Below are 22,282 nucleotides of genomic sequence, written 5' to 3'. Positions count from 1 at the left end.
TTTTACATGTGAATCTGCAGTGGAAGTTTTTCGTTTGAATTAAGACTCATCCTATCTCTCTGTCAGTAAAAAGGTACCACGTTATCATAGAGACAGTTCTCACATTGAATGTGATTATTTGTTAAGAGGCATGAGACTAAATCATATTAAAAAGTATTACATTTCTAAACAAATACAATCTGGCATAAAGTGTACTTATTAAAAAAATAATTTGAAAATCTTTAAGCTGAAATCATTTACTGCATGATGCACTAATTCGTATACATTAAAATTAACAAGGATAATAACACTTGTTTTTTTTACATGTCTTTATGAAGATGATTTTAGAACACTGATATAGTACAAACACAAAACTTAAACGTAAAATATTTGTTACATTTTTTTTATAAGAAAACTTATGTTAAGGATCTTGTACTAATCACGTAACTGTACTTTCAACTATATTGTGGGGCTATTGAAAAAAGTTGTTAAGTTTCCTTTTTTTGAAACTGAGTGTATTTTCATATCTGGGATAAAGAAAACTTTTCTATATTGGAAAGAAGCAGACAATGCTGAGCATATTCCTTATGGCTGTTTTAGACATTAACAAGTTTAAGGCCTAATACATATTATATCGTTGTTGGCAGCAAAATTCTTATAGTTATTACGATTGGTTGATAAATGTTGTCAGTAACGCCTCGAAATATGCGGTAGCAAAATACTACTTTCCTTGAAGCTAGAAATTTGCCCACATGTACATATGAGTTCAAGTCCTTGCTCTTATTCAAGTGACAATCTAATAGAACATACATTGTTGCAATTGGTTTTTGTAAGCTTGTGCAAAATGCTTAAATTGATTGTGTACCCTTGTCCAGGTTTTTTTTGTAACTCTACTTCCCTTTTAGTTTCTCCTTAATTCTTTTCTAAAATACCAAAGTATTTGTGTATTGACATTTTAAATTTCTGTAGCCTACGTGGTGCTTTCAGCGGCTAACAAAATATTTCAAATTTTTGATACATCACCAGTGAAATGAAATTGTAAGCACAATCAATAATGCCCGCCAAACACCTCCGTTTGAATTCAAAAGAAATAACGGCATTGGTTGCAGCATTGTTTACCCTCGAACCAACCATGACCTGGTTGTCGCGCACTTTTGCCAGCTCAGGTTAACTGGATTTTGGGCATCGACCAGAAAGAAGCCATAGGATAGTCGGGATTGTAGTTCTCTCCTTGCTGCGTGCACACAAACTTGCTGCGTCGAGGTCTCTGCTGCTGTTCTAGGTGCCGAGTGTCTGTGGCAGTGACGGCCCTACACTTTGCGAGGCCCTGGGCAACTCACTTCTGCGGTACCTTCATATTTTGGAAAGGGACCTTATTGGGGAGCCTGGGGGTATGGATAGCCCCCAGAGATAGTGGGGTTAGGGGAGGCCTCCACGGGAAAATTAAAAAAAAAAACTGTTTTAAACATCATTTTAAACAACCTGGAACTTAAATTTCAACGATGATATTTCTCAAGAAATTTTGATATTCTGTCGTGATAAATTATTAATGGGTAAGTTTTATAAATAATAACGGTCAAAATCAGTGAAATCGCATCATTATTATTAGCCAGTAACATATGTGAAATGTTTCTAATTATAAATCATGGAAACTGAATTGGAATCGAAATATATTGACCAGCAATTTAAATTACATAGTGATATAAACTTGATACTTTATTTTCCCATTAATGTCAATAATATTTTACTTAAAGCTAGACAAAGTAGGAAAATAAAAAAATAAAAAGTGAGGCGCGGGACCTTTGAGCCACCTTGCTTCGCGATTATGATTACTGAACCCGACCCGAGTAGTCCCTGCCAGCAGGCCCTGCCAGCAGGCTTTGTTTGCAGCCCTACCAGTAGTCCCTGCCATATGGTGATTGTGTATTTAAACTACAATCACAAGTCCGACAAAATAGTATAATGTATTTCGTACATTATAATGTGCACCAGATAAAATCTATTTTTATATTATTAATTTATAAGTTTAATATTTCCACCAACATAACAAAATATGTTTCTCAGCAATGCATCACATGATGCATAATTTTCCAAAGAATAGTTCAAAATGATTATTTTTGCTGATAAGTTGGGCACAGTGCTGTAAAACTTAAGTGGAGAAATTTGAAACTGACTTCATGTGGTTATTTAATGCAGAGAATTACTGGGAGCGTCACTTGCCGAATCTATCAGCCAGCAAAACGCGGGAAAAAAAGCATCTTCCAAGTGCTTTGAAATTGAATTTGAAATTGAATTTGAAATATGTTAATTTGGGGACATTTGGTTTTTATTAATAAGGCCTATATGAGTAAACTACTGAATGCATAACATTGTGTGATATGAAAATTATACGTAATGTAAAGAAAACTGAAATAAAAATATACATATTTGTATATGTTTTCTGTCGAAAAAAATAATGAACACGTATGTCAGACATAGTATAAACATAAACATTCTGTCATAAACTTATCTCAAGTAAACAACCGATAAGCTGCAAATAAAGTGTACCTAGTAAGTTGTTTTCAGCAATTGTTTTTAGAAATGCATTTATAACGTTTTTATAAACATGTTTGACTTATATAAATCACTCCAGACGAACACTGGGGTGGTTTCCTGGTTTTCACCCGGATTCCTTCTATTTCGTTGCAGGTCTGTCTATGTGTATGATGGCCTTGCTTTCAATAAGACTCATAACCATCGTAAAAAAAATGGATGCATGCAAATTATTCCAATAATTATTTAAGGCATATATAATACAATCTCATCTCCTAGAACAAAACCCTGGTGAAAGTATAGTATAAGTTTTGATGTCTCCCGTCCCCTTTAATTATTATGCCATCTATTCTTTAAGTTATTTATTTTTTAGTAAGTGAGGTTTATTTCTATATATCTTGTCTATACTTAATCAAATTTTCTATGATTATTTTCTTATATGTAAATCATATTACATACAGTATATAAAATGCTATCATAAGTCTTCTAAATTTATTAAAATTCATAAAACTTTTCTGGTTCGCCTTCTTTATCTATCAGTTTTTTAAATCTAATTATCTCCTTTCAGTATGTTTATCTTAAGTACTTTTTATTCTATCTTCTTTCTTTACTAACGTATATCTCGTAATTTTTATTGTGATATTTATTAAGAAACATATCTCTCATGTATTGTCTTATTCTGGTTTTAATCCCGCCCTTGAAGATCTCTTTTGATGTCAAAAGTCGAAGTGTCATTAAACTGGTATCTTATTATCCTCTCGTACTTAAATTTTGTTACTCACAATCTTCTTCTAACACATATTACTGTTTATATGTGACATTCTGTGGTTAATTCTGTCTTATATTCGCCACCTTCTCACTAGCGCCTTCATTATTTCATTCCAGTTAGTGTTTTTTTATTCTGTGTTTTTATGAATATGCTGACGACTAAACGCATGACTTCACTTATTAATCTTGAGTCTAGTGACTCATTGTTGTGGACATTGTACCAGGATTCAAATTTCTCCAATCTTCAGCCAATTTCATGAGTAGTAAGTACTCTTCCATGTTTTGGTAAGCCTACGTATTTATATCTTATTATCCTATATTAAAATTAAGTAATATATTATATCTATTCTGAATGTTTCCCGTTTTAGCGCACGTATTCAACACATGCAATACAGTACCGTTTTAATCGCATACAGAGCAAAGAGGAGAGTCTACTTGTAGTAATTGGTGCAGTCTCCTCTTGAAATTTCCATGGTCGAACAGGTACTGTAAACTGTAATGATCAGTAGTTAGTCATTTACACTTCATTCTTCTCCTGATGTCAGGAGAAATTATTATAAAAGTTGTCTCCGAAAATATGAAGCATCCCATCGGTCTATACATTTATTCATTGCATAAGCATAACTAGGATGTTTGGGAGAGGGGGGGCCAAATAAAGCTATAACAATAATACATTTTTAATAGGCCTGTTTTAGTGGGTCTGAGGAGAATGGTATGAAATGCGGCTTTTTTTAAAGTTTTTTTACTACACCAAGGACATTATTTGGGATTCATGTTCAAAGTAAGTGAACTCAGTGTTCATGAATTAATGAATCTGGATAATTTGTAACCAGCGTTCTTCATAAATTAAAGGTGAAAATTTGTAACTGTATGTGTACTACGTACTGCTTATGATTGTTTCCTAATATGCGTTCAAAGAGAATGCTACTTACTTTACAATTGGTCGTACTCAGTGACCATGTGTATCCTCTGGTAAGGGCTTGTGGTGTTCGGCGCAGGCAGAACCACAGCGAGATCGAGAAGCGCCGCCGGGACAAGATGAACACGTACATCACGGAGCTGTCGGCGATGGTGCCCATGTGCCACGCCATGTCGCGCAAGCTGGACAAGCTGACGGTGCTGCGCATGGCAGTGCAGCACCTCAAGACCATCCGCGGCGCCGTGCACTCCTACACGGAGGGCCACTACAAGCCCGCCTTCCTGTCCGACCAGGAGCTCAAGGTCCTCATTCTGCAGGTGATCCCCGTTACCGGCGGTCCTGCCGCGCTGGCGTGCGCGACGCGTGCTTGTGTCGGCGCGGCGTCGCCTCTGAGCTGACACGCGGTCTTCTCGCGGTGCGTGGGCCAACTATCACATTCCAGCGATGACCGTGACATTATATGGCGGAGAAATTAATATAAAGTTTTAAATCAAGTTCTTTGAGTTGCTTTTAAAATTTTCTACCGGATGTTTAACGTCTAAAATTTATTATGAAAAAACAAGTTTTTGCCATTTTCACTCTTTTAAAAAATACAGGTTAAAAACGAAATACAGAAATACAACTACTCATCCGCTCTCAGCGAAATATTAAATGCTTTTCGTAATCAGACACCAATCTTGAGGAGTTTTAAAATCACGTGGTATTATCTGAAGGCTCTGCATACCTAATGTGTGACAAGGCATACAATCCTATATATATATATATATATAGTTACGCTTAATGATCGCTTAACGCTGAATGCTATATAATATTCATTGCTTTTTTGATAACCTGTACCCCATAGCATTGCTACCGAGTTCATGGCACAAAGATAATATTTTGACTACATCTTGGCATCTTGGTGTTGGGATAAGCCATTTTCCTGCACATCATCGGTGAGTTAAGTATATTAAATGTATGATTCTGAGTGTTAGTTGATTTGTATAATTCTGTGTGTGAATGATTATGTGTTTGAGCATTATCTTCCCATATACATGACCATCATCTTTCCATATGTATGCATATTATCTTCTCTTATGTCGTTCTGTGTTTGAATGATTAATGTCATAAGGTAGATGAATGGTCTTTACTTTTTTGTTGGTATCACTTTTATATGCAATGAAATATGAATTACATATTTTATTGTATGTGGCTTTGTCACGATCAAGAGTTGCCAGTCAAGTGAAAGTGTATATTGAATCACCAGGGACAATTAATGAGCTTTAAATATATTAAAATGAATTGAATTTTTAATTTATATTTAATTAAGTATTTATATTCATCATTTTACAATGGGTGCCTTAGACGCCCTACAGCTAACTAAAATTACTTAAAGAATTAAATATTAAATTCAAATTTAATTAAATGTTTTTTGAAGATACACTTATTTGGGTGTGTAATTGGAACAATGGCGAGAGTTAATTTTTATGATGCACGCGCAGCATGCAAAAATATTGACAGGAAGAAAACAAGCTGCATACAAATTATACATAAGTGAGGTTATGCTATACTTCTTTAGGTACGTTATGAAAACATAATGACAGTGAATCTATACGATGCGCACGCAGCATGCAACAAATAATTGATAAGCTGATAAAAGTCTACATACAAATATAAAACCGTACTTTTAATTCATATAACTATTTTAATTAATGATTTTGAATTTGGTCAATATAATGAAAAACATTAATTTATTGTAAATATTAGTGTTAGAAAATTTGTTTATTTTTTTAAAGTGTATTTTTAAGTGTTATTTTCCCTGACTATTATTTATATGCATTACAAATTATGAATTATTAGATCATTATTTAAATCAGTGTGTTTAAGATTTTCATTAATAATCAAAATATATCTCGATTATTTAATAAATTATGTAATTAATTATTATACAGATTTATATTAATATTTTTTTTTAATTTGATTAAATAGAAACTTTACAACCGTATTTATAATATCACTCCAGTCCTTTTTGTGAGTTTATTCCTATTAATTATTTGCATGCAGAATTCAAATAATTTATTATTATTATTTTTTATTCAAAGCATAAAATCCATGAAATGGAATTTCATACCCACGAGGAAGGGCAGTGGAGTACTCACGAGGAAGGGCAGTGGCGTACCCACGAGGAAGGGAAGTGACGTACCCACGAGGAAGGGCAGTGGCGTACTCACGAGGAAGGGAAGTGACGTACCCACGAGGAAGGGCAGTGACGTACCCACGAGGAAGGGCAGTGGCGTACTCACGAGGAAGGGCAGTGGCGTACTCACGAGGAAGGGAAGTGACGTACCCACGAGGAAGGGCAGTGACGTACCCACGAGGAAGGGCAGTGGCGTACTCACGAGGAAGGGCAGTGGCGTACTCACGAGAAAGGGAAGTGACGTACCCACGAGGAAGGGCAGTGGCGTACCCACGAGGAAGGGCAGTGGCGTACCCACGAGGAAGGGCAGTGGCGTACCCACGAGGAAGGGCAGTGGCGTACCCACGAGGAAGGGCAGTGGCGTACCCACGAGGAAGGGCAGTGGCGTACCCACGAGGAAGGGAAGTGGCGTACTCACGAGGAAGGGCAGTGGCGTACCCACGAGGAAGGGCAGTGACGTACTCACGAGGAAGGGCAGTGGCGTACCCACGAGGAAGGGCAGTGACGTACCCACGAGGAAGGGCAGTGGCGTACCCACGAGGAAGGGCAGTGGCGTACCCACGAGGAAGGGCAGTGGCGTACCCACGAGGAAGGGAAGTGGCGTACTCACGAGGAAGGGCAGTGGCGTACCCACGAGGAAGGGCAGTGACGTACCCACGAGGAAGGGCAGTGGCGTACCCACGAGGAAGGGCAGTGACGTACCCACGAGGAAGGGCAGTGACGTACCCACGAGGAAGGGCAGTGGCGTACCCACGAGGAAGGGCAGTGACGTACCCACGAGGAAGGGCAGTGGCGTACCCACGAGGAAGGGAAGTGACGTACCCACGAGGAAGGGCAGTGGCGTACCCACGAGGAAGGGCAGTGGAGTACTCACGAGGAAGGGCAGTGGCGTACCCACGAGGAAGGGAAGTGACGTACCCACGAGGAAGGGCAGTGGCGTACTCACGAGGAAGGGCAGTGGCGTACCCACGAGGAAGGGAAGTGACGTACCCACGAGGAAGGGCAGTGACGTACCCACGAGGAAGGGCAGTGGAGTACTCACGAGGAAGGGCAGTGGCGTACTCACGAGGAAGGGAAGTGACGTACCCACGAGGAAGGGCAGTGACGTACGCACGAGGAAGGGCAGTGGAGTACTCACGAGGAAGGGCAGTGGCGTACTCACGAGGAAGGGAAGTGACGTACCCACGAGGAAGGGCAGTGGCGTACCCACGAGGAAGGGCAGTGACGTACTCACGAGGAAGGGCAGTGGCGTACCCACGAGGAAGGGCAGTGACGTACCCACGAGGAAGGGCAGTGGCGTACCCACGAGGAAGGGAAGTGACGTACCCACGAGGAAGGACAGTGACGTACCCACGAGGAAGGGCAGTGGCGTACTCACGAGGAAGGGCAGTGGCGTACTCAAAGGAAGGGAAGTGACGTACCCACGAGGAAGGGCAGTGACGTACCCACGAGGAAGGGCAGTGGCGTACTCACGAGGAAGGGCAGTGGCGTACTCACGAGGAAGGGAAGTGACGTACCCACGAGGAAGGGCAGTGGCGTACTCACGAGGAAGGGCAGTGGCGTACCCACGAGGAAGGGCAGTGGCGTACCCACGAGGAAGGGCAGTGGCGTACCCACGAGGAAGGGAAGTGGCGTACTCACGAGGAAGGGCAGTGGCGTACCCACGAGGAAGGGCAGTGACGTACTCACGAGGAAGGGCAGTGGCGTACCCACGAGGAAGGGCAGTGTCGTACCCACGAGGAAGGGCAGTGGCGTACCCACGAGGAAGGGCAGTGACGTACCCACGAGGAAGGGCAGTGGCGTACCCACGAGGAAGGGAAGTGACGTACCCACGAGGAAGGGCAGTGACGTACCCACGAGGAAGGGCAGTGGAGTACTCACGAGGAAGGGCAGTGGCGTACCCACGAGGAAGGGAAGTGACGTACCCACGAGGAAGGGCAGTGGCGTACTCACGAGGAAGGGCAGTGGCGTACTCACGAGGAAGGGAAGTGACGTACCCACGAGGAAGGGCAGTGACGTACCCACGAGGAAGGGCAGTGGCGTACTCACGAGGAAGGGCAGTGGCGTACTCACGAGGAAGGGAAGTGACGTACCCACGAGGAAGGGCAAGACGTACCCACGAGGAAGGGCAGTGGCGTACTCACGAGGAAGGGCAGTGACGTACTCACGAGGAAGGGCAGTGGCGTACCCACGAGGAAGGGCAGTGACGTACCCACGAGGAAGGGCAGTGGCTTACTCACGAGGAAGGGCAGTGGCGTACTCACGAGGAAGGAAAGTGACGTACCCACGAGGAAGGGCAGTGACGTACCCACGAGGAAGGGCAGTGGCGTACTCACGAGGAAGGGCAGTGACGTACCCACGAGGAAGGGCAGTGGCGTACCCACGAGGAAGGGAAGTGACGTAACCACGAGGAAGGGCAGTGACGTACCCACGAGGAAGGGCAGTGACGTACTCACGAGGAAGGGAAGTGACGTACCCACGAGGAAGGGAAGTGACGTAACCACGAGGAAGGGCAGTGACGTAACCACGAGGAAGGGCAGTGACGTACTCACGAGGAAGGGAAGTGACGTACCCACGAGGAAACGAGGAAGGGCAGTGGCGTACTCACGAGGAAGGGAAGTGACGTACCCACGAGGAAGGGCAGTGACGTACCCACGAGGAAGGGCAGTGGCGTACTCACGAGGAAGGGCAGTGGCGTACTCACGAGGAAGGGAAGTGACGTACCCACGAGGAAGGGCAGTGGCGTACTCACGAGCCAGGGCAGTGGTGTACCCACGAGGAAGGGCAGTGGCGTACCCACGAGGAAGGGAAGTGGCGTACCCACGAGGAAGGGAAGTGGCGTACTCACGAGGAAGGGCAGTGGCGTACCCACGAGGAAGGGCAGTGACGTACTCACGAGGAAGGGCAGTGGCGTACCCACGAGGAAGGGCAGTGACGTACCCACGAGGAAGGGCAGTGGCGTACCCACGAGGAAGGGCAGTGGCGTACCCACGAGGAAGGGCAGTGGCGTAGACACGAGGAAGGGAAGTGGCGTACTCACGAGGAAGGGCAGTGGCGTACCCACGAGGAAGGGCAGTGACGTACCCACGAGGAAGGGCAGTGGCGTACCCACGAGGAAGGGCAGTGACGTACCCACGAGGAAGGGCAGTGACGTACCCACGAGGAAGGGCAGTGGCGTACCCACGAGGAAGGGCAGTGACGTACCCACGAGGAAGGGCAGTGGCGTACCCACGAGGAAGGGAAGTGACGTACCCACGAGGAAGGGCAGTGACGTACCCACGAGGAAGGGCAGTGACGTACCCACGAGGAAGGGCAGTGGAGTACTCACGAGGAAGGGCAGTGGCGTACCCACGAGGAAGGGAAGTGACGTACCCACGAGGAAGGGCAGTGGCGTACCCACGAGGAAGGGAAGTGACGTACCCACGAGGAAGGGCAGTGACGTACCCACGAGGAAGGGCAGTGACGTACCCACGAGGAAGGGCAGTGGAATACTCACGAGGAAGGGCAGTGGCGTACTCACGAGGAAGGGAAGTGACGTACCCACGAGGAAGGGCAGTGACGTACGCACGAGGAAGGGCAGTGGAGTACTCACGAGGAAGGGCAGTGGCGTACTCACGAGGAAGGGAAGTGACGTACCCACGAGGAAGGGCAGTGGCGTACCCACGAGGAAGGGCAGTGACGTACTCACGAGGAAGGGCAGTGGCGTACCCACGAGGAAGGGCAGTGACGTACCCACGAGGAAGGGCAGTGGCGTACCCACGAGGAAGGGAAGTGACGTACCCACGAGGAAGGGCAGTGACGTACCCACGAGGAAGGGCAGTGGCGTACTCACGAGGAAGGGCAGTGGCGTACTCACGAGGAAGGGAAGTGACGTACCCACGAGGAAGGGCAGTGACGTACCCACGAGGAAGGGCAGTGGCGTACTCACGAGGAAGGGCAGTGGCGTACTCACGAGGAAGGGAAGTGACGTACCCACGAGGAAGGGCAGTGGCGTACTCACGAGGAAGGGCAGTGGCGTACCCACGAGGAAGGGCAGTGGCGTACCCACGAGGAAGGGCAGTGGCGTACCCACGAGGAAGGGAAGTGGCGTACTCACGAGGAAGGGCAGTGGCGTACCCACGAGGAAGGGCAGTGACGTACTCACGAGGAAGGGCAGTGGCGTACCCACGAGGAAGGGCAGTGACGTACCCACGAGGAAGGGCAGTGGCGTACCCACGAGGAAGGGCAGTGACGTACCCACGAGGAAGGGCAGTGGCGTACCCACGAGGAAGGGAAGTGACGTACCCACGAGGAAGGGCAGTGACGTACCCACGAGGAAGGGCAGTGGAGTACTCACGAGGAAGGGCAGTGGCGTACCCACGAGGAAGGGAAGTGACGTACCCACGAGGAAGGGCAGTGGCGTACTCACGAGGAAGGGCAGTGGCGTACTCACGAGGAAGGGAAGTGACGTACCCACGAGGAAGGGCAGTGACGTACCCACGAGGAAGGGCAGTGGCGTACTCACGAGGAAGGGCAGTGGCGTACTCACGAGGAAGGGAAGTGACGTACCCACGAGGAAGGGCAGTGACGTACCCACGAGGAAGGGCAGTGACGTACTCACGAGGAAGGGCAGTGGCGTACTCACGAGGAAGGGCAGTGACGTACCCACGAGGAAGGGCAGTGACGTACCCACGAGGAAGGGCAGTGGCTTACTCACGAGGAAGGGCAGTGGCGTACCCACGAGGAAGGGCAGTGACGTACCCACGAGGAAGGGCAGTGGCGTACTCACGAGGAAGGGCAGTGACGTACCCACGAGGAAGGGCAGTGGCGTACCCACGAGGAAGGGAAGTGACGTAACCACGAGGAAGGGCAGTGACGTACCCACGAGGAAGGGCAGTGACGTACTCACGAGGAAGGGAAGTGACGTACCCACGAGGAAGGGCAGTGGCGTACCCACGAGGAAGGGCAGTGGCGTACCCACGAGGAAGGGCAGTGGCGTACTCACGAGTAAGGGCAGTGGCGTACCCACGAGGAAGGGCAGTGACGTACCCACGAGGAAGGGCAGTGGCGTACCCACGAGGAAGGGAAGTGACGTAACCACGAGGAAGGGCAGTGACGTAACCACGAGGAAGGGCAGTGACGTACCCACGAGGAAGGGAAGTGACGTACCCACGAGGAAGGGAAGTGACGTAACCACGAGGAAGGGCAGTGACGTACCCACGAGGAAGGGCAGTGGCGTACTCACGAGGAAGGGCAGTGGCGTACTCACGAGGAAGGGAAGTGACGTACCCACGAGGAAGGGCAGTGACGTACCCACGAGGAAGGGCAGTGGCGTACTCACGAGGAAGGGCAGTGACGTACTCACGAGGAAGGGCAGTGACGTACCCACGAGGAAGGGCAGTGACGTACCCACGAGGAAGGGCAGTGGCGTACCCACGAGGAAGGGCAGTGACGTACCCACGAGGAAGGGCAGTGGCGTACTCACGAGGAAGGGCAGTGGCGTACTCACGAGGAAGGGAAGTGACGTACCCACGAGGAAGGGCAGTGACGTACCCACGAGGAAGGGCAGTGGCGTACTCAAAGGAAGGGCAGTGACGTACCCACGAGGAAGGGCAGTGGCGTACCCACGAGGAAGGGAAGTGACGTAACCACGAGGAAGGGCAGTGACGTAACCACGAGGAAGGGCAGTGACGTACTCACGAGGAAGGGAAGTGACGTACCCACGAGGAAGGGAAGTGACGTAACCACGAGGAAGGGAAGTGACGTACCCACGAGGAAGGGCAGTGACGTAACCACGAGGAAGGGCAGTGACGTAACCACGAGGAAGGGAAGTGACGTACCCACGAGGAAGGGAAGTGACGTACCCACGAGGAAGGGCAGTGACGTAACTACGAGGAAGGGCAGTGACGTACCCACGAGGAAGGGAAGTGACGTACCCACGAGGAAGGGAAGTGACGTAACCACGAGGAAGGGCAGTGACGTACCCACGAGGAAGGGCAGTGGCGTACCCACGAGGAAGGGCAGTGACGTACCCAAGAGAAAGGGCAGTGGCGTACCCACGAGGAAGGGCAGTGGCGTACCCACGAGGAAGGGAAGTGACGTAACCACGAGGAAGGGCAGTGACGTAACCACGAGGAAGGGCAGTGACGTACTCACGAGGAAGGGAAGTGACGTACCCACGAGGAAGGGAAGTGACGTAACCACGAGGAAGGGCAGTGACGTACCCACGAGGAAGGGCAGTGACGTACTCACGAGGAAGGGCAGTGGCGTACCCACGAGGAAGGGAAGTGGCGTACCCACGAGGAAGGGCAGTGGCGTACCCACGAGGAAGGGCAGTGGCGTACCCACGAGGAAGGGCAGTGGCGTACCCACGAGGAAGGGCAGTGGCGTACCCACGAGGAAGGGAAGTGGCGTACCCACGAGGAAGGGCAGTGGCGTACCCACGAGGAAGGGAAGTGGCGTACCCACGAGGAAGGGCAGTGGCGTACCCACGAGGAAGGGAAGTGGCGTACCCACGAGGAAGGGCAGTGGCAAGTGGCGTACCCACGAGGAAGGGCAGTGGCGTACCCACGAGGAAGGGAAGTGGCGTACCCACGAGGAAGGGCAGTGGCGTACCCACGAGGAAGGGAAGTGGCGTACCCACGAGGAAGGGCAGTGGCGTACCCACGAGGAAGGGCAGTGACGTACCCACGAGGAAGGGCAGTGGAGTACCCACGAGGAAGGGCAGTGGCGTACTCACGAGGAAGGGCAGTGGCGTACCCACGAGGAAGGGCAGTGGCGTACCCACGAGGAAGGGAAGTGGCGTACCCACGAGGAAGGGAAGTGGCGTACCCACGAGGAAGGGCAGTGGCGTACCCACGAGGAAGGGCAGTGGCGTACCCACGAGGAAGGGAAGTGGCGTACCCACGAGGAAGGGCAGTGGCGTACCCACGAGGAAGGGCAGTGGCGTACCCACGAGGAAGGGAAGTGGCGTACTCACGAGGAAGGGCAGTGGCGTACCCACGAGGAAGGGAAGTGACGTAACCACGAGGAAGGGCAGTGACGTAACCACGAGGAAGGGAAGTGACGTAACCACGAGGAAGGGCAGTGACGTACTCACGAGGAAGGGAAGTGACGTACCCACGTGGAAGGGAAGTGACGTAACCACGAGGAAGGGCAGTGACGTACTCACGAGAGAAGGGAAGTGGCGTACCCACGAGGAAGGGCAGTGGCGTACCCACGAGGAAGGGCAGTGGCGTACCCACGAGGAAGGGCAGTGGCGTACCCACGAGGAAGGGAAGTGGCGTACCCACGAGGAAGGGAAGTGGCGTACCCACGAGGAAGGGCAGTGACGTACCCACGAGGAAGGGCAGTGGCGTACCCACGAGGAAGGGAAGTGGCGTACCCACGAGGAAGGGCAGTGGCGTACCCACGAGGAAGGGCAGTGGCGTACCCACGAGGAAGGGAAGTGACGTACCCACGAGGAAGGGAAGTGACGTAACCACGAGGAAGGGCAGTGACGTACCCACGAGGAAGGGCAGTGGCGTACCCACGAGGAAGGGCAGTGGCGTACCCACGAGGAAGGTAAGTGGCGTACCCACGAGGAAGGGCAGTGGCGTACCCACGAGGAAGGGCAGTGGCGTACCCACGAGGAAGGGAAGTGACGTAACCACGAGGAAGGGCAGTGACGTAACCACGAGGAAGGGCAGTGACTTACCCACGAGGAAGGGAAGTGACGTAACCACGAGGAAGGGCAGTGGCGTACCCACGAGGAAGGGCAGTGGCGTACCCACGAGGAAGGGCAGTGACGTACCCACGAGGAAGGGCAGTGGCGTACTCACGAGGAAGGGCAGTGGCGTACCCACGAGGAAGGGCAGTGGCGTACCCACGAGGAAGGGAAGTGGCGTACCCACGAGGAAGGGCAGTGGCGTACCCACGAGGAAGGGCAGTGGCGTACCCACGAGGAAGGGAAGTGGCGTACCCACGAGGAAGGGCAGTGGCGTACCCACGAGGAAGGGAAGTGGCGTACCCACGAGGAAGGGCAGTGGCGTACCCACGAGGAAGGGAAGTGGCGTACCCACGAGGAAGGGCAGTGGCGTACCCACGAGGAAGGGCAGTGACGTACCCACGAGGAAGGGCAGTGGAGTACCCACGAGGAAGGGCAGTGGCGTACTCACGAGGAAGGGCAGTGGCGTACCCACGAGGAAGGGCAGTGGCGTACCCACGAGGAAGGGAAGTGGCGTACCCACGAGGAAGGGAAGTGGCGTACTCACGAGGAAGGGCAGTGGCGTACCCACGAGGAAGGGCAGTGGCGTACCCACGAGGAAGGGAAGTGGCGTACCCACGAGGAAGGGCAGTGGCGTACCCACGAGGAAGGGCAGTGGAGTACCCACGAGGAAGGGCAGTGGCGTACTCACGAGGAAGGGCAGTGGCGTACCCACGAGGAAGGGCAGTGGCGTACCCACGAGAAAGGGAAGTGGCGTACCCACGAGGAAGGGAAGTGGCGTACCCACGAGGAAGGGCAGTGGCGTACCCACGAGGAAGGGCAGTGGCGTACCCACGAGGAAGGGAAGTGGCGTACCCACGAGGAAGGGAAGTGGCGTACCCACGAGGAAGGGCAGTGGCGTACCCACGAGGAAGGGAAGTGGCGTACCCACGAGGAAGGGCAGTGGCGTACCCACGAGGAAGGGCAGTGGCGTACCCACGAGGAAGGGAAGTGGCGTACCCACGAGGAAGGGCAGTGGCGTACCCACGAGGAAGGGCAGTGGCGTACCCACGAGGAAGGGCAGTGGAGTACCCACGAGGAAGGGCAGTGGAGTACCCACGAGGAAGGGCAGTGGCGTACGCACGAGGAAGGGCAGTGGCGTACCCACGAGGAAGGGAAGTGGCGTACCCACGATGAAGGGAAGTGGCGTACTCACGAGGAAGGGCAGTGGCGTACCCACGAGGAAGGGCAGTGGCGTACCCACGAGGAAGGGAAGTGGCGTACCCACGAGGAAGGGCAGTGGCGTACCCACGAGGAAGGGAAGTGGCGTACTCACGAGGAAGGGCAGTGGCGTACCCACGAGGAAGGGCAGTGACGTACCCACGAGGAAGGGCAGTGACGTACCCACGAGGAAGGGCAGTGACGTACCCACGAGGAAGGGCAGTGGCGTACCCACGAGGAAGGGCAGTGGCGTACTCACGAGGAAGGGCAGTGGCGTACCCACGAGGAAGGGCAGTGGCGTACCCACGAGGAAGGGCAGTGGCGTACCCACGAGGAAGGGAAGTGGCGTACTCACGAGGAAGGGCAGTGGCGTACCAACGAGGAAGGGCAGTGGCGTACCCACGAGGAAGGGAAGTGGCGTACCCACGAGGAAGGGCAGTGGCGTACCCACGAGGAAGGGCAGTGGCGTACCCACGAGGAAGGGCAGTGGCGTACCCACGAGGAAGGGAAGTGGCGTACTCACGAGGAAGGGCAGTGGCGTACCCACGAGGAAGGGCAGTGACGTACCCACGAGGAAGGGCAGTGACGTACCCACGAGGAAGGGCAGTGGCGTACCCACGAGGAAGGGCAGTGGCGTACCCACGAGGAAGGGCAGTGGCGTACCCACGAGGAAGGGCAGTGGCGTGTCCACGAGGAAGGGCAGTGACGTACTCACTAGGAGGAGCAGAGGTGGACTTCAGAAGCGTAGCAGTCACTTACTGACTTATCATGCACAGTAAATTAGAATAAACATTCAGAATATTTATGTTCATTATTAAATAAAATTTATCTTGATTATTTTACTATTTTAAATAATTAATTATTTACATGTATTTATATTAATCCTATATAAATATGCTCATCACTCACTCTGTGAGAATGTATACCTTGGAGACAAGCGTATCATAAGCACAAATATTAGCCTACTGCATAGAAAATTGAAGCATAACAATAGAGTAGCATAGAGTACATAAGTCGACTACCCCTTATTAAATTAAATTATTTGTTTATATTCAATATTTTTAAATGGGTTCCTTAGGCACGAAATGATTAACTATGCATATGATTAATAAAAAGGCTTATATGTCAGAATGTTCAACTCTAAACAAAAAACTGTGAAATTTTTTCCTGTTTGTAAATCTATGTTTGTGTCACAGGGAATATTTCGTTGATATTTTGTATTTTGTACCTTTCTAAATCTTTGCTTTATTTTTAAAATATGCTTATGTATTTGACATTTATAAATTATTTAAAAACCTTCAGTATTATATATATGTATATAATATAATATATATATATATATTTGTATGTCCGAAATATTTTTTGACAGATTAGATTTTCTGTAGTTATGTCCTTTTGAATTTATATATTATTCTTTTGTGGCCACTTAATTTCTTGCTGCTAAAATTATCAGTAAATGGCACAGATGCACTTAATATATATAATTTTTGTCAAATATTTTTTTATCATTTCATATCTTTATATATATATTTCTTGTGTGCGTGTGTATGTCACTGAACTCCTCCTAGACGGCTGGACCGATTTTGATGAAATTTTTTGTGTTAGTTCACGGGGATTCGAGGATGGTTTAGATTCACAATTGGATATTTTATCTCGATTCTGAGTTAAGAAAAAACTAAAAAAAAAAAAACGCTTTAAAAGCAAAAAAACTAAGCATTGTTGATAATTAGCCTCCATGGCAACGGGCTTTTGCATTGTTGTTGCCTTCTGCGTAAACACGGGAAAGGTTTTTGGTAACGGCAGTGGCGTGCCCAAGAGGAGGGGTATGTATAATGAGAAGATACAAAATGTCCAGCGTAGAAATACTTACCGCCATATCCATATCTCACAAAAAGTACATTTGGGCAGGACAATGTCTGTCGGGTCCGCTAGAAAGATATATAGAGATATATATGTAGAAAGATATATAGAGAGATAAAGATATAAATAGAAAGATAGAGAGAGTTTTAGAGATATACATAGAGAGATAGAGAATTAGAGAGATAAAGAGAGATGCTTAGTATACGTTTAAAAAATTACAAAAAAAAAAAATTGATTGAGGCATTGCAACGCATGCCGGGCATTATCTAGTATATATGTATATATACTAAATAATTTTCATTCGCTGAATATTAAAAGAGATTGAATTTTTAATAAAATTATTGTGTATATAAAATTAAAGTGTTGGTTATAGTCATCATTTTTCAACGGGCACTTTAGGCACCTTACAACTAACTAGTACTCAAGAAAAATGTACAATTATTTTTTAAACAAGGTGAAATAAGTAGCTCTTTAGAAAGAAAAAATGCTGCCATATTAAAAATTATGTTCTTAAAACATGGTATACAATTTAAAATTGTGAAATAACTATGTCAAAATAAAATTTAGCCCAAGGAAAATCCTGGGTACATTCCTGAATGAAGATTAATTAAAAGAATCATTGACTACCCTCTAATCGTATAACGTTTTAGACAGAGTATGTTTGTCATTGTTATTGAACCTTCTTACGTAAGAAAATCATTGTTACGAGCTGAGGCCACGAGGCAGGTTAGCGGCCTGGCTAGCCAACCAGCTGGCCCGCTAGCCCACGGGTGGGGCGCAGTCCACTAGCGTTACACCAGCGCTTTGTCATTGATTTCTCCGTCCATATGGAGGATTCTGCGTTCTCCCGGAGCCCATCGCGTGAAGTGGCGTAAATAGGACGCCATGGTTCTTGGAACTTCGGGTGTCAAGTCTACCCTGATGACGCAACACTTCAAAGAGGTGCGAGACCTTTCCAGAAGGTGGCTGGGGGTATAAAACCATCGGTGCTAGCCTCCGAGGCTGTGAATTGAAGAGGACGAGTTACCCCTTGGTGAGCGAAAGCGGACGACAAGCGGATGCGGAGACTGGTGCATCGTGACTGTGCTGTGTGCGACGGACGAGTGAGTAGTGCGCGGCAGTGTGCAGGGACACAGGTGTGTGGTGAGAGACGAGCAGTTGGGAGAGCCACTGTCACACGTGCTCTAGTGAGGAGAGTAAACTGTGAACTTAATAAAAGTGTGATTTATTTGTTGTCAGACATTTTAAGTGTTCTAATTTATTTAATAATGTTGATATTAGTTAGTAAATAAAACTTTATGTAATTAATTGGGTTATGCTTTTCGTACCTGTTTTCCGTCATAACATTGTATTAGTTCTGAACTGATTTCGGACATGGAATGTACTTATTATTGCTTTCGTTGTTACAGGCAGCTGAAGGTTTTCTTTTCGTGGTGGGCTGTGATCGGGGAAGAATTCTGTATGTCTCGGAGTCCGTGTCGCAAATACTCAACTATACACAGGTCTGTTGTAGTTATCTTCTCCTCATATTGCTGTTATTTATTTTATTTTCTTGTAATGGATTTTACTCTTCTTTTTCTCATTAACCAAGGGACTTAGTAAAATGAAAAAATGTTAGATTCTTCTTCAAGAGGTCTCTGGTTCAAATCCTGGTATTTCCTGATTTAAAAAAATGCTAAAACCCTAAAATGTATTAAAATTTAATTTTCCTGCTTGCAACATTTATAAAATTTTTGCATAGTTAGTGTACTACATGAGTTCAGAATATTTCTTAACAAAGTGCATGTTTTTCCCTTTTTTTTCCTGACCCGTGAATTTATGTTTCTAATTCAATTAAGTGTCTGACAAATCAGTTCCATAATGTAAAATCCAAATTCATTTTCAAAAGTCTTTTCTTTGTGCTAATAATTACATTCAGCAAACTATGAGCTAATGTAATCGAGCCTGACACATTCGTCTGAATCATCATTTAGTATCGGTGTGTAGCAAAAAATTGGCAATAAAAATTTTGTTTCTAAGCAACTTGCTCAAAACGACGAAATGCTGAGGTGATTAATGCTATGCAAAAATTCATGGTCTATTTGCAAATAAAAGTACTTTTGTTATGGCGCTCCAATTCACCAAAAATCTTCGCCTGCAGTCAAGCCATCACAGCAACCAGAACGAGATGGTCGGGCCACAGCTAATATCTTAGTGATTATCTTAAGCGTGACGCCTCAACCTGAGGCATCACACAGTTAAATTTAGGGACGTGTCCCAGTAATCCAGAGCGGAGTACACATAAGGAAAGAAAGAGTAGGAATGCAATGAAGAACCTGAAGGAAGTAAGCTATAACTTCTCTCTCTTCAGAGTTGATACTGATCAATCATGAAAAGACGGCCATGGGACGCGGGATACCAAACAAACTGCAAGAACTTGTCACCGAGGATAAGGATACCAAAAGAAAGAGTATAAGGGACCAAAGTATGTAAAAGGACTGCATATAACCGTGTGAAAACAATTACGTTAAATATGTATGTTGTGTTTAGTATAGAATCGAGCTAAAACAACGCATGTCTCATAAGTATGTGTAAATAACATGGACTGATACGACAATGGAAATGGTGAAGCTAAATCACGAAGTGCGCGTTGCAAGCTAGGGAGTATGTTGCCAGTCAAACAGTAAGTGACTGTAAGATTCGCCTGTGGAGCCCCACAGGAACAAGCCGGGGTATCATCAATACCCAGTTCATAGATGTGGACGGGAGTAGCGTGATTATTTGTACGCAGCCAAAAGGAGTGAGTCAGCCCAGTTACCCGCTCCTTGTATCTGCTCGCAGATTGTCAGCTGTTCGCAATGACGTAATCACGTGCGTTCGTAATTAAAAATTCAGAACTTTATTTTTACATTTAAAAAAAATTGTGGGCTCAGAGAATAGATATAGATTAATTTTTTCAGACCTAAAATTTAGAGTTAAATGTGTTCATGAATTTGTAAAGAGCATCATATAACACAGTTTAAAAATTTACGAAAGATTTAGGTTAAATGTTACGTTATGTTTATGAAGTTATTCTGACCTCCATCCAATTGAAACTTAAAAGGCTTGACGCAGTCGGTGATGTAGGCACCGCCTGCGGAGTACTGCATTATGCATCCCGCAACACTGTGCTGTTCTGCTTGTAGCCTAACGCCAGGAATCCGGAGGCATTGCTAAACAAATCCAAGCAATTTTGTACCGACCAGACAAACAAAAAACGGACAAGAAAGAGAGTTAATATTGCATTGTCAACCAGTTCTGAGCTATGTTCAAAGTTTTAGGTCTCTAGCTCATCGCGAAGTTAGTTTAAAATCAATTCTAAAATTTGTACTGAACAGATAGACAAGAAATGGAGTTTAAAAAAACTTAGCAAAAAAGGAACAGTACCTATAAAACCAAATATCAAAAGTATTAAATTAAAGAAGTCACAAATAATGAAGTTAAAAAGTGAAACGCATCTAAATTAAAATACATAAGAACAAAATCATACTGACTGTAAGTTTGAAAAACAAATTTAAATTATATCACTCTGAAAGTAAGAAATATAAATAAAAACAAACTCCGTAATTAGTGTTACTGGCCACAGTGGTTTTCTGAAACACTAGGCTAATTTTGGAATGGTTCATTACTGTTTCATCCCTCAGTTTTCCCGACCTTTTTTTGTTTTTGTCCTTCTCTAATTACTTTGTTGCTATTAATTTTTTTAATCCTCAAAAAATTTTCTTTTGTCTACATTTGCAGGGTGATCTCTTGGGACAGAATTGGTTCGACATTCTGCATCCAAAGGATGTTGCGAAAGTGAAGGAACAGCTGTCCTCTTCAGACTTGAGTCCTTGTGAAAGACTGATAGATGCCAAGAGTAAGTAAGAGTTTTATGCAAGCAACATTCGTGCGCTGTGATGTATTTCTCGAGCGAGGAACTAAACTTTTGAAATGATCTGTTTTGTTGGCAGCGATGCTTCCCGTGAAAACGGACATGCCGCAAGGAGTGTCGAGGTTGTGCCCAGGAGCGCGGCGGTCATTCTTCTGCCGCATGAAGTGCAAACTGTCTGCGCAAATCAAGGAAGAAGCTGATACAACCACTGGTTGCCACAGGCGCAAAAAAACGCAGCATGTAGGTTAGTGACTTGTTTGATTTGCAACTTTATGAGTTCTAAATATTAACCGACTTCCAAAATAAATAAATAAATAAATAAATAGGAGGTTCTCAGTTTGATCTGTATGTATGCATTTTTCATCTGTGTTCACGTATAAATTTTTATTTAGTCGATCAATTGAAACTATCCTTTTTTGATCAAAGTTTTTAAGCTCTTTTAATTTATTACATTAACAATTTGTATGATTGTCAATAAAATCAGCTAACATTAATTAAATTCAATTTGTATCTCTATTAACATAAGTTCTTATGAATGTATAATTTAACTGCAACACTACACTGTGCAGGCCTTTTGAGGTGGGAATTAATTTGTACTTTCTGGCTACCCAAAACATTTCCTAATCTAGTTATAACACATTACCTGCAGAGATGACCATTACCCACAACTAGGTATGTGTACACAATGAATTTGTAAGAAGTAATCATGCTTTAAAAAAAGTGGTAGTGTAATATGGTTAAAATATAATATAGTTAGCTTTCAAGTCAATTTTTATTCTCATTTATTATACTAAATCTCTATATTGATATTGATGCCAGTGGTATCAAACCAGACACGCACAAACACCAACATAGACCGCAATGTCCAAGCTCCCGACCCCAGCATTGTTGAAACTTTCTGCCCCTGACCAGCTCTTTTTCCTGGACCATCCTTCTTGTCCTGTATCGAACCTGCCTTCTTAATGTTTGCAATATTTAACCCCGAATGAACGAGCCCAGGATTTTTTGTGTGTCTATGCGGGTTTTACCTAGGCTAGTCTAGATCTAAAATAGGGGAGTTTATTACAACCACTAACCAATCCCCAAACAAAGCACATGGTGCATGCTACCCTATCTGCATGGCTGAAACCCAGCATGAGTAGGAATATAGGCTTCGGCCTGAGATTAGAGTCCTCCATAACACAGACCCCTCCCAAACAAATACACTTAGTTTTAGTTAGGTTAAGAAACTATTGATATTGATGCCTTTTTATAATTCATGTAAGCAACATT

The 22,282-nt window shown here is 46.7% G+C and overlaps 1 protein-coding gene across 4 annotated transcripts in view; it reads left to right on the top strand.

Annotated features, from left to right (window-relative positions):
* The window catches only part of LOC134541563 (protein cycle), a 320,442-nt gene that overhangs the window by 279,250 nt on the left and 18,910 nt on the right, over positions 1 to 22,282 (top strand). For all 4 annotated transcript variants that reach the window (XM_063385080.1, XM_063385086.1, XM_063385105.1 and 1 more), the window contains 4 exons: positions 4,278 to 4,515; positions 18,528 to 18,620; positions 20,878 to 20,995; positions 21,090 to 21,254. In XM_063385080.1, coding sequence (XP_063241150.1) covers positions 4,278 to 4,515; positions 18,528 to 18,620; positions 20,878 to 20,995; positions 21,090 to 21,254 — 614 coding nt within the window. The remainder of the gene's footprint in view (positions 1 to 4,277; positions 4,516 to 18,527; positions 18,621 to 20,877; positions 20,996 to 21,089; positions 21,255 to 22,282) is intronic.

This window comes from Bacillus rossius, chromosome 1 (assembly GCF_032445375.1).
Source record: "Bacillus rossius redtenbacheri isolate Brsri chromosome 1, Brsri_v3, whole genome shotgun sequence".
Classification (NCBI taxonomy): Eukaryota; Metazoa; Arthropoda; class Insecta; order Phasmatodea; family Bacillidae; genus Bacillus; species Bacillus rossius.
Note: the sequence above shows the minus strand (reverse complement) of the source record. Positions and strands in the feature narration are given on the sequence as shown.